Genomic DNA, 13549 nt, shown 5'->3' on the forward strand with positions numbered 1-13549 from the left:
GCGAATCACAATTTTATTACCAAAAGTCAAGCACAATTACAGTTACTTCTCCACATAGTTATCATAACGATCAAGGCATTTGTCATATCGATGAACGAACTTTCCAATACCTTCCTCATAAACGGTTGCCGCCAGCGTATGGAGGTAGGTCTCCATTAGTGCGAAATTGCTGTCCTTCCAGACTGTTTTAGCAGCCGAAAAAGATGAAAATCACTAGACGCTAGATCTGGGCTGTATTCCAGGTGCTGGAACACTTCTCACTGAAACTGAGCAAGCAGCTGCCTGGTTACGGCAGCAGTATGCGGTTTCGCGTTGTCATGGATCAAAACAATTCCAGATGACAGCATGCCCCTTCTTTTGTTTTGTATGGCTCGCCGCAAGTTATGTAATGTCTGGCAGTACACATTTGCAGTGATCGTAGTCCCTGGCTCCGTAAACTCCACAAGACCTATCTCCGTATGCCGGCGGCAACCGTTTATGAAGAGGGTATTGGAAAGCTCGTTCATCGATATGACAAATGCCTCAATCTTTATGGTGACTATGTGGAGAAATGGCTGTAATTGTGCTTGACTTTTGGTAATAAAATTGTGATTCACTTTATGTGTGTGTGTTATTCTCCATCGAAGATTAAAAAAACAGCCCTCGTACAAAATATCCTCTACCAAATATCCGTGCAAGGCTAAATGATAAATGGTGAGGTGAGGTGATTTTAGTTTAGCGTCCCGTGTTAAGAAAGTGATAAGAAGAGTTCTAGAAGCAAAATTAGGATTAAACAAGTGGTAAGCCTGGTAAGCCTGGCGAGTTGGTAAGCCTGGAAAAGTCGGGGAGTTCGTGTTCGCCAAGTAAGTGGGAACCTTGACAATACAATGATTCCATTGTAAAAAACAATCTGTACTGAGCATGCACTCTGTTTCATTCAGATGTGACGAGAAGTAAGAGTAACAATTGAGGTTTACACATTGCATGAAAATTCCAGGTAATCTCGGATAGTGTAATGGTTAATGACCAGGGTGTCTACTGAAACTGGAAATACTTGAATTATACTGGAATTTAATTTTGGTACTGGAAATATATTAGAATTTTGATCCATATACTGGAAAAATCATAAAACTGGTAATCTCTCAACAATACTTTTTTGTAACTGTTTTAATAGTCTTAGAACAATTTTGTATCCATTGAAATTGTAATTTTTTCCAAAGCAAGAGTTGTATACATTTTGTAATAAGACATTTAAAGCAACGGGTGGAATGGAGGGCTGTGAGGGGAGTTAGGAGGCCCTTTAAAAATGTTAAAAGAAATCGTTGTATTAAAAAAAAATTAAGGTTAACTAAATTTATTAATAATAAAATATTCTTTTGATGTTAAAACAATTACAAACCTGAGATCATCAAAAGTGTGATTATTCCTAAAGGACTTTTAAAAAATCATTGTATTAGGTATTGGAATTTTGCTGATAGTTATACTGAATATACTGGAAATATACTAAAATTTTGAAAATGGTACTCAGTAGACACCCTGATAACGATGAATGAGAATTGTGCAAATAATATAATACCGTGCAAAATGTACACTTTCAGCATTGTTATAATTATATAAAACTATCTTATCTTTACTTGTACACAATTTCCAGACACGATAAGAGGGTGAAAACTCCTGTAGCTTAGTGGAAATCTGGTTCGCAGTATCCTATCGTGTGTGGTATGTTTCCTGCATAATTACCGCCACCTTTGAGATGCTAATGTGATCATGGCCCGTTAGGTTTTTTGTTGTTTCATTGCATTAAGGTTTCTTGAAGATCTTATTAGCAATTGATTTTTAAATTTTTAAATTTCATGTTTTCAGGGATGCATCAAATTTAATTAGAACTGTAATTAGGTTTAAATACTTAGTTTAGTTTAGTAAGTTTAACATGTATTTTTTTTTTTCTTTTTTCGTAGATAAGCCTCAAAAATGCAAACAATAAAGTGTGTGGTAGTTGGGGATGGAGCAGTTGGTAAAACTTGTCTTCTAATATCATATACAACAAACAAATTTCCTTCGGAATATGTACCAACAGTAAGTAAACATATGGAGAAAATCTATTTTCAGTTCTTATCTTGACGTTTAGACGGCCAAGATGTTTATTGTAGATGCTCTTACCAGGGATGATATCGAAACTGCACCTTGAATTGGAAGACATTCTATTTATATCCTGATAGGACTTCTCGAGCAAGTTCCAAAACAGGTGTTCGTTTCGTGCCCGGAACTGACCCCGCCTTTGCAGGGGCTAAAATATATAGAACATTTTGACCTATTTTCTATAGCAGGTGTACATAAAGTACGCTGCTATCCCTAAAAGTTGAAACCTATGCTAAAACGCCAAAACACTTGTTTCATCATTGTAAAAGCATAATTTAACGAAGTGAAAATATTTGCCCCAGGGTCCCAGGTGGGGTCCAACTCAAAATTTCCAATTGAAAAGAGGGGCAAGTAGCATTTCGTTTGAAAGCTAGTGGTAAGAGAAAAACGATAACAGAAGTCTCACAGCTCTAACCAAACTCTGTGCGAAATGGCGGAAGATTCAAAATTTGAAAACAATCTGCAGCTAACAGTGCATGGCCACCACTAGAATTCCAAAACTGTGATACAAGTGTCAAAATTCTAAAACACGTGTCTCATTATTTGAAAAGTGCTATTTATCGAAATGAAAATATTTACCCCAGGGTCCCCGCAGGATCTCAGGTGGGGTCCAACTCAAAATTGGCAATTGAAAAGAGGAGCAAGTAGCACATCGTTTGAAAGCTAGTGTTAAAAGAAAAACGATAACAGAAGTCACAGCTCAATGCAAACTCTGTGTGAAATGGCGGAAGATTCAAAATTTGAAAACAGCCTGCAGCTAACAGTGCATGGCCTCCACTGGAATTCCGAAACTGTGATACAGATGTCAAAATTCTAAAACGTGTTACAGTATTTAAAACGTGCAATTTATCTAAATGAAAATGTTTGCCCCAGGGCCCTCGTAGGGTCCCACGCGAAGTCTACCTCGAAGTTTTCATTTGGAATGGCTTCAAAAAGTATATCGTTTATAAACTATCGTTCTTCAACTTTCCGACGACCCGTCTGGTAGAAGCAGTCTAGAAGACATGGCTCCATCGAATGTTGTTTGCTGAAGCTTGGCTTTTGTTCTGGTCTATGTGTGAGAGCCACGTAAGCCACACACCACGGTCGTAGCAACGTGGTAGCTGCCAGGACTGTATCTTTGTTATGCAGGTATGAGGGCCATATACATGACGATCACTCTACGACGTGATAGTGAGGCTTGAGTGTCTCGTGGAGGGTGCGGCCATGCTATTGTTCATGAAGAAGTAATAAAAGCACAGTGGTTGGAGACACCAACTGCACTGAATAAAACTTATCCATGCAGTGTTCGTCGCCCGGAATCGAACATGTCGAGAAAGCTGGATCCTTTGTGTGGAAACTGAAAGACAAGTCTTTCACTGACTGGTAACTAAAATCATCAGGAAGGTCGATGCGTCCACATTTACCTAAAGCGTACTTGATCATATCTTGGAATCTGGGTGATTCCAACTGATTTCGTGTTACCCCAATCAAGTGAGCACTGGAATACCGATTTGTCATGTCTAGCTTGTCTCCAAGTCCTTCATTCCGAACATGCTTGTGGGCACGTTTCACCATCATTTTTCTGTAAAGAATATATCCCACATCGAGTGGCTGTTCATAGGAAGTACAGCCTGGAGTGATTGTTCCTGGATGTAAGTCAGGACACTCGATACAAGTCCGGATCCCTCATGATGGCTGTGTCGTCCTTCAACAAAAGACACGAAGTTCCAACGTCTCGAACAAGATGTGGCAGGTGTTCCTTGAATATTGCCTTTGTCATCATTCTTGACTTGTTGGCTCTGATTATGACCCCAGGGATCTGAGGGATTTTACATTGGACCCTTGATCCAAATTTCCCGGATGGTTCGCGGAGCACAATGACAGTCGGGCTCAAAAGCTTTCCTGATGCCGAAATCGCTTCCTGGACTGTGTAAGAATGTGCCACTTTTGATTCGCATTTTACTTGAGTTTCGACATTTTTTACTCCACGTTGAGTTAGAGTTCGTGGTGTTAGTAATTTATAATTGACTCCACTTTGATCAAGACTCACAATTTTATCAAGGTTGTAGTTATCCTTTTCAATCTCCCACCTGATTTGTTGAATGTAGCTGTGGAATTCGTTTGAACGCTCCAGTGCTTTTGTTTTGGCTGCCATTGTCATGATTTTTGTGATTTTCCTGGAACCCCAGTTCATTTCTCTCAATAGTCGGCGGATCCAGAATCGGGATGGCTTGAAACCAGTAATCCCTAGCTTCCATGATTGTTCCAAGGCTTCCACGGCAATGCCTTCTTCAGTGATCCTTAAAAAATTCGGAGCAGCGCGTTGATTTTTGCACCATGCTTTGACCGGTTCTGCTAGCTTGGTCCGCTTGGATGCCTTGTCCAGGAATAGTTTCATCCGAATGATGCCGAATATAGATGCCAACTCTTGCTACATGTTTCGCATCCTTGAGTTTGCAACCACTGGATGCGTTGTTATAAGCTGCTACAGTATCCCTCAATTTCGTTTCACTCCATGATCTCCAAAATGCGGTTTCCTGAGAAGGATTTGGGTCCAGGTAGTCGTAATCAGGATCGCCTTCGGTACCCGAAGCAGTTCCTTGTTGACTTGATGTCGTGTCCAAGGGCTGGAATTGAGTATTATCTTCGAACGTAACATAATCGTCTACGGTCATTGTAATGTCCTGGAGAACAGAGTTTGTCACCATCAACTTAATGAGCTTGTGAACCTTCTTTGCAATCTAGAGAATCAATTTTCTAGATGTAAGTCAACATTATTGCAAATTGACTAACATAACTTTTCATTCAAGCTATCACAGGCTATAAGTCAGGGTTGCTGGCTTTCCAAATTCGTCATTGCAAACGTTTAATGTATAGAAATGAAAACGTATGTCCTGGAGTACCTATATGCGGGCAGCGGTCAAACTACACATTTTCAAATGGGTTAAGTAGTATTTTCTTTCAAAGTTTCTCAAAACAGACAGCGTATGGAACCAATCTTTCATCTCTACGCCAATCCTGTGCAAAATGGTGGGGTGTTTACACTACGTCTACATGCTGAATCTTAAAGTCCATGACCACATCTTACACCTAAAGCTTTGAAACAAATGTGGAACTATGTGGTTCTTCACATCAAAACGACACTTGTAAATGCAAAACAGCCACGTGGTTTAGAGGTTTCTAGATCGCTTCTACCAGACGGGCTGTCGGTAAGTTGTAGCAGGATAGTTTTCAAACGATATGCTACTTGCACCTCTGTTCAATTGCAATTTAGAGTTGGACCCCACCTGGGACCCTCCGGGGACCCTGGAGTAAACATTATCATTTCGATAAATAGCACTTTTCAAATAATGAAACACGTGTTTTAGAATTTTGACACCTGTTTCACTCGTTTTGAATTCTAGTGGTGGTCATGCACTGTTTTCAAATTTTGAATCTTCCACCATTTCGCACAGAGTTTGATTAGAGCTGTGAGACTTCTGTTATCGTTTTTCTTTTAACACTAGCTTTCAAACGAAATGCTACTTGCCCCTCTTTTCAATTGGAAATTTTGAGTTGGACCCCACCTGGGACCCTGCGGAGACCCTGGGGCAAATATTTTCACTTCGTTAAATTATGCTTTTACAATGATGAAACATGTGTTTTGGCGTTTTAGTATAGGTTTCAACTTTTAGGGATAGCAACGTACTTTATGTACACCTGCTATAGAAAATAGGTCAAAATGTTCTATATATTTTAGCCCCTGCAAAGACGGGGTCACTTCCGGGCAAGAAACGAATACCTGTTTTGGAACTTGCTTGAGATGTCCTATCAGGAAATAAATAGAATGTCTCCCAATTCAAGATGCAGTTTCGATATCATCCCTGGTTAGTCATTTTTCCCCTGATATTCATTATAATTTTGCTTCAGGTAGTGTTACGACCTTCTGTATAAATGCCTCTGCGTCTTCTTCGTGCATTGTTTTACTTACCCTTCCTCTTTCTTCTGTGCACTTAAATAACATATTCGTATTTCTGAAATTAAAAGCCCAAATATCGGTATGTGAAAAATATGTCTTCATTGACTGCAGTGCGTAGATACCCTTAGTCTTACTGCATAACCGTGGAGTGTCAAACTGAAAAAAGAAAGTGTACTTTTATGTCCAACAGTCAAAAAGAAACGTGTATTAGTTGTGAAATTCCACGCTTTCCTTCCTCATCGGATTGGAATTTCTGAAATAGAAGCGCTGGAGATAAAGTACTGGTAGCACTGTCGCCATGTTGCATCGAGGAGTCTATAGTTTGAGATAAGTATAGTGTGGAAAGGCAGAAGATGCACTACATTCAGTATCGTTTGTGCATTGTGTGTATAAGACGAAAACGCAGCTGTGAAGTGTACATGTGAAATGGGACCAATGCAAAAGATGTTTTCGAAGTTGGAGCAACGTGCGTTGATGAAGATTGAAATGATCCGTAGGTGAATATCCAGGAAGCCTGTGACAGTGAAATTTTGTCGTATCTGATGGTGACACTTTGGGTTATAGTACCTACAAAAACATGAGTGTGGCAAATTTACTACGTGAAGATGTTCTGTTCTTGATGCACTGTACTTGGACATAGCCGCAGAGGTAAGACTAACGCACATGGCAGAAGTTGTATGCGTTATACCCCGTGCTGGAATACACAAAATGACATCGCGTTGAGTGTCTTATCTTACGAAGGTTCAAAAAAGGACACGCTGTACTGTTAAAAGTAATTATTTGTCGCGTTTCAACGGAAAAGACAACTATCTGGACTGAATCATCTCCATGAAATAATCTTAGATTCAATCACGAGCCAGAATTGAAACGACAGTCCAGTGAAACGGCGCCATCCATCGTCTCCCGACTTGACATTTTCGCCAAGATTTGGGAATCTGAAAGTGTTGGTGATATTGGCGTATGATGAGGAAAGTATCATGCTACTCACATCATGCAGTTCTTTCAAAGCAAGTGCTGAATGCCGTTACTACCGTCCGTTATTATGTTATCTTCGTCGTGCGTTGCGGAGAAAACGGTAGGGATGGAAAGACCTTGAACGTCCCCCATACTCCCCAAATACAGGGTCCGTGGCTATAAACCCCTATTACTTGGGTCTCTTCTCCAACGGAAGAACATGGAATTGCTACTTGTGCCTTGCGACTTCCAGGAATGTGGCAGAGGACTAGGGATTAAAGGAATGTGTTGTCTGGACATTCTTTCCACCCTCGTATTTATATGCGAGTGAGGTGTTCTATTCTGTATATTAAATAGCTACTATATATCGAATTTCAAGCCAATATATGTTCAAATTCAAAAGAAATTTGTAATGTTAGTAGAATCCATTCCTTTACGTAAGTGTCCGAGTCTCGGATGAAAGTGTTCTGCATTTTTGTATTTCGTTAAAATTAAAGCTCAAATGCCTATCATTAAATTAAATTAAAAAAAAAAAAAAAAAAACGCAGGTAACTGACTTTTGTTTCACCAACTGGATAGGGCATACATTGTGCAGATTATGAGGCATAAAGTTAGCTATTAGTTTTCTTGTAAGCGGTTCGTAATGAATCGAAAACTGCAAGAGAGAATATCAAGTCTAAGTGTTGCATGTATTTTTTTTATACCATTATAAAGTATTATTATTTTGGCCTGTTTTATTGGAACGGATTATAATTTAGGAGAGATTTTTGCCGTACGCTCCATTTTGCGTTCTTATTTTTAGGGAACTGTAAGAAAATTAACTTAATTAAAAACTCTGTCATTAGTCTTTAATGGAGATCCTATGTTAATGACGAGGTTTTGTAGGGTTGTTATCATTATTGCATGTACACTCCCTGTAACATTAAGTTCTTTGCGTAAATAGTAAATAATTTACAAATATTAGAACTTATCTTTTTTTCCCCCTTTGCATCCAATGGCAATATAGAAAATACCTGCCTAGGTGCTGATTTTTCCAGAAATTGGTATATACTTTGTTTTAGAAAATGGCTGTCGTGGGCATACGGAATTCCATATTTTACATTATACCGTTGTTGATGTAAATATCTATAGAAATTATCAAAATTATTTAAAATTGTTATGCAATGCATTTCTGAGAATTTAGGTTATTTTTCGATAAATATTTCTGAGTAACTGATCACAGCCCCGACTACAACTGCATTAATTACGAGAAAAATAGTTCCGCCACGTTTTTTGCCCATTAAAAGTTATATCGCTACATCAAGTGGTTCGTGCATATTGTGGAATTCTGCTCGGTCTGTTTGTTAATCTGATTTTTGCTTCGAAGATCTTAACTATTTCACAGTTTAAAATGTTATGCGCCAGTTCGATTTTCTGATGGAGATGAAAAGTTAGAAGTATTATGTTTCTTGTGACATAGAGTTAATAGAAACTGTTTTTTCTTTCCCATTTATTTGTTATTCAATTCGTGACGGTCGAGCAGTGCACAATTTATTTTGTTAGTAAAACGAAGTAAGTTCCAAGTATTTTATGAAGAAAACGAGGAAATAGAAAACAGAAAATGTTGACACCATCAGTTATATGCAGTTCTGTCTCGTGTGTGTTTGGAAATTGAAATAAAATATACAGATACTAGAATTTGCAAGATTTCAGGTTTTGATGTTAAACTGGCGCCTTCTACGCGGGACAGGACGTTTGGGCGCCGCCATTTGGGCGCGGACGTTTTGGCGCTGCCGTTTGGGCGCCGGACGTTTGGGCGCAAAGCCGTTTAGGCGCCAGACGTTTGGGCGCGAGGTACATAGTAAAAATCACAATTTACGACATATAAAGTAAGCTAGGCACTGAAAACTAAGCGCCAATCAAGATATATACATTTCCTACACTTCTATCTTTATCTCACCTCATTTATCTGTATATTTTCTATCTCTATCTTATTTATTCATCTAAATTAAATAGTTTAATGCGTTTGTGGCATTTGTTGCCTAACCTCGTCATGGATTGATTTTTCGCTTGTTCACGATTCTTGTACTTCTGATCTAATTTTTGTATTATATAAGAAAGCTAGGAAATGACGGAATCAGACGAACTGTGAATAATTTTCTTAATATTAAATAAAACATATTGCTTTAATTTTTGTATTTTTTTAAAGAAAGTTAATAATTACATATTTATGAATATTAAAATTTGTTTTCTTTCGTATTACGTTTGCCAAACTCTTCTCTTCCTTAAGTCCAATAAAGAACTACCAATAAAAGATTGCAGCGTAGTCGCTAACACTCGCCTTCGGTGCGATCGGTTCCGGGTTCGATTCCCGGTGGGGGCACTCGGTCGAAAAAGTGTAACACGCTCTTTCAGGCCAGCCACCCTGAATGAGGTTTTCCTGGGTTTTCTTCATTCACACCAGGCAAATGCCGGGGTGGTACCTAATTTATAGGTCCAGGCAGCTTCCTTCCTTCCCCAATCCTTTCTTCCTTCCCTTTCCCCGGATTGTGTGCTCCCTCAAACGTGACGGGCTAAATGGCCTTAGATGCCGAGAGCCCAGAAATCTAAAAATCCTATATCCTAATCGAGTTGAGGGAAAGATATTTTGCATACATGGTGTCTAAGACATATTTTGCATACAGGATGTCTAACACATTGAGTTTAGGAACTGTAGTATGCCGTATTTCTGGTATCACTTTTTTTTTATTAACATTCCAATATAAAAATCAAAACTTAACACACATTTTTTTCGTCCCATTGTAAGCATTTAATCTGCATTAAAGAAAGTGGCGAAAGAAAAAAAAAACAACGATTTCAAAGTGAAAAATAATAGTTAAGTGTACATATATTGGTCATTTAGCCACTAGAAATGTGTTTGACATTCACACTTATTGCGTAACTACAGCAGAAGGCCTGCTTTAAGTTTTTTAATGGAATAGGCTCACTATGTATGTAATGCAGTCAATCATATGTAGTCTGGTCGACTTACATTTGGCTTGAAAAGTTATCAAATAAAAAGCACACTTAACTTTCGTTGAAACTTAAATTTACAAAATTTAATTGTTAATTCAGTTTTTATAATTTTGAAATTCCAATATTTCTAGTATGTAAAACAAAATCCAGTATAATTCAAGGACTTCCACTACAGTAGACACCTTGTGATATCTTGATTCGAACTTAGTACTCAGGCCTAACATAACGACTTTTTAACTCGCGCCCAAACGTCTGGCGCCCAAATGGCTTCGCGCCCAAACGTCCAGTGCCCAAACGGCGGGGCCCAAACGTCCGCGCCCAAACGGCGGCGCCCAAACGTCACGTACCGCCTTCTACGTGGGTCATTCCATGTGAAATCAACTAAGCCCAAAACCTCATAATATCAGATTTCGATGAAACTTAGTGTACATGTAGGCCCCTATGAGGAATGATCATGTACCAGATTGTAGCCCTGTACCCCTTATAATTTCATAGTACAGAGTGGTAAAAAAAAAAAACACACACACACATTTGTTTTTTGTAGAATTTTGTTAGCTTCAATTGGTCATATCTACCGTAAATATTGAGCTAGAGGGAAAAATAATATACTATTTTGAAGAGGAAAGAATAGGCTACAAGATATGTCAGGAACATTTATCTGAAAATCAGATATCATTTTCCGGGAAAAATTTTGGATCAGTGGTATCTCAAAGTGCGCATTTGATTTTCTTGAAATTGGGTACCAAGGTAGCCCCATATGTCCGGCATAAGTATGCCAAATGTCAACTTGGGCGAAGAATGGCCCTGGAATTTACAATGATTTTCGTGTGACCATGTCGGGAGAGACACCTGGGAAGCCAATGTAGCAACTTGCCAATTTGTCAATACTGGTGAAGTAAGGCGAAAGCATTATTTAGCTATTACTGACCTGCTGGAAGTGATCAGTTGTCAGCGTTGCCTGTGTTGAAGCAATCGACTGGGTTGTTCCATCTCCTTATTGCAGAGGTGTATGTACGGCCAGTTGCAGGTATGGGATCAGCAAGAGAGATGATGTCACAAGCAGGCAGTGAGAGCATATCTGGTATATCTGGATATACAAATAAAGGTGCTGGCCCATGAAGTCTCAGAAAATACAGCTTTGCTGTTTCATGTATCTCGTCGACTTGCAGAACACAAGCAAGCCACCAGAAGCTACCGTAGGTGCAAGTAACAAAGCGTCTGATTCTATCAATGTTAATGCCAACTTGTGAGCCATCTACTGCAATTACTAACTTCCTTAAAGTCTCGATTAGAAGAATATTGCGACATAGGAACCACAGAGTAAAATTTACGGGTTTCGAGAGTCTGTCGAGCTGTATCAACTCTGTCCTTTAGGAAGGTCTTCGTATTCATGTTCTCCTTCTGTACAGTACACATACACCATTTTAGAATCTTTGCTGTTATTCGTAGCCCATTTGTACAATTGGCGTGAAGTCATCGTCTGATTTATGTACGGTCTTTGAAGGCTTACTTTTGCAGCATTCCTTCTCAGTGCACTTCCAATACAATCACACACTTCCTTGCCATGTGAGCTTGCAAACAAATGCCACACCATAGTCGTGGGAATGCATACAGATTATTAATGAAGTTTTTCCGGTTCTTGTACTGAGATGCAACTCCATCAGAACAGTAATACATTTTTTTGACGCATTGGGAAACTTGTCTTTCAGGATTTACACCAATTTTTTTCTGGAACAGATGAACCTTCTAGAATGTTCCAGATGATTCGAAAACCTTCCTGAATGTTCCAGGTGATTCGAGAATCTTCCAGAATGTTCACATATTTAGGTCAATGCAATGTACTACGATTGATAATGGAATGTTCCAAAGATCCGCACAGGATTACTGAATTACAGATTGTACCAGAAAAACATTACTGCTAGGTCAGTTACACCTTACTTCACCAGTACTGACAAATTGGCATGTTGCCACTTTGGAACCCCAGGTCTCTCTCCCGACATAGTCACACGAAAATCATTGTAAATTCCAGGCCCGTTCTTGACCCAAGTTGACATTTGGCATACTTATGCCGAACATTTGGTGCTATCTTTGTTCCCAATTTCAAGGAAATTAAATGGGCACTTTCTAAGATATCACTGATCCAAAATTTTCCCTGGGTTCCCGGAAAATATCATTTTCAAATAAATTTTCCTGACATATCTTGTAGCCTATTCTTTCCTCTTCAAAATGGTATATTATTTTTCTCTCTAGCTCAATATTTACGGGAGATATGACCAATTAAAGTTAACAAGATTCTACAAAATACATCAAATTTGTCTTTATTACTGCTCTGTACTCTGAAACTACAGGGGGTACAGGGCTACAATTTGGTGCATGATCATCGCTCATAAGGGCGTACATGTACATCAAGTTTCATCAAATTCTGAGACAACGAATTTTTTCCCTGAAAATTTGGTTGATTTCACATGGAATGGCTCATGTATTTTATGAACTTAAGAATTTCAGAGCTGTTTGCATTAAGTCATCGTTGGATGTAAAATTTACTCAGTAAAAATAAGTTTGATAGAAACAGTAGATAAGTAATGGCCAATTTCATATCGATTGCAACAATTTTTACAATGCGATTCTAAAATCATTAACCGTTTCTCTCTCTAAAACCTTCAAAATAACTTTATTACATCTTGGTAATCAAGCCTCGTATTTCAGCCAAAATATCAATTTCCCCACTTCAAAGAATAATAAGGCTTTTATTATTTTCAAAAAGTTTTAAATAAGCACTTTTTAATTTCTTTTTCAGGTATTCGATAACTATGCTGTAACTGTGATGATAGGAGGAGAACCGTATACTTTAGGTTTATTTGATACAGCAGGTAATATTCCCTTTATTTATCACTACGTATCCTTTGCATTTATTTTGCTGAAATAAGTTTCCAGCATTTTCAGAGAATTCAGACAATAAAAATCGATTGTAAAATTTAAAATTAATTCAAGAAATGCTGTACTGCATTGAGATCAGAAGAAATTTGAAGAAACTTCGTATATACTAGTATTAAATTAAATTTAAATTTGTTACCTAATCCTGATTGTTCAAAATATTCAGTCTATCTGATGATTTGCAGATATCGTCAGGGCTTCAGCTAGCTATTAGACAGGTTATTCTAGTAGTGGAGGTTATCAGTATTTTAAGCATTTCCATACAAAATCATGATAGAAGATTTTTGTGTAATCTTTAAAAGATAACAGAAAAATCGAACATGCCTGCGAGCAGAAACTGAAGCCCCGACGATGCCCTTAGGCGAACGTAATATTGGAAGAACCAAGATTTAATTCAGCACAAGGTAACAGTTTTATCGTCAAAACCAGAAGTGGTTAATTACTACAAATAGAGTATAAAGGAGTTGTTATTCTGTTATTGATTTTATCAATTATGTTAGATACCTAGAAACAGTCTTAAAATAAATATATGTAAATCAGGGAGCTAACTAAATGAATTTGCATATATATTTTTTAGGTGAATGAAGACGATTTGTCTATTTCATATAC

General features: G+C 38.2%; 1 protein-coding gene across 2 annotated transcripts in view; it reads left to right on the forward strand.

The window, feature by feature from the left end:
* Positions 1–13549, forward strand: part of Cdc42 (Cell division cycle 42) — a 31973-nt gene that overhangs the window by 9733 nt on the left and 8691 nt on the right. For both annotated transcript variants that reach the window (XM_081736817.1, XM_081736816.1), the window contains exons 2-3: positions 1938–2055; positions 12804–12876. In XM_081736817.1, the coding sequence (XP_081592943.1) occupies positions 1951–2055; positions 12804–12876 (178 nt within the window). In that variant the 5' untranslated portion in view covers positions 1938–1950. The remainder of the gene's footprint in view (positions 1–1937; positions 2056–12803; positions 12877–13549) is intronic.

Source organism: Thermobia domestica, chromosome 13 (genome assembly GCF_964235325.1).
Source record: "Thermobia domestica chromosome 13, izTheDome1.hap1.1, whole genome shotgun sequence".
Classification (NCBI taxonomy): Eukaryota; Metazoa; Arthropoda; class Insecta; order Zygentoma; family Lepismatidae; genus Thermobia; species Thermobia domestica.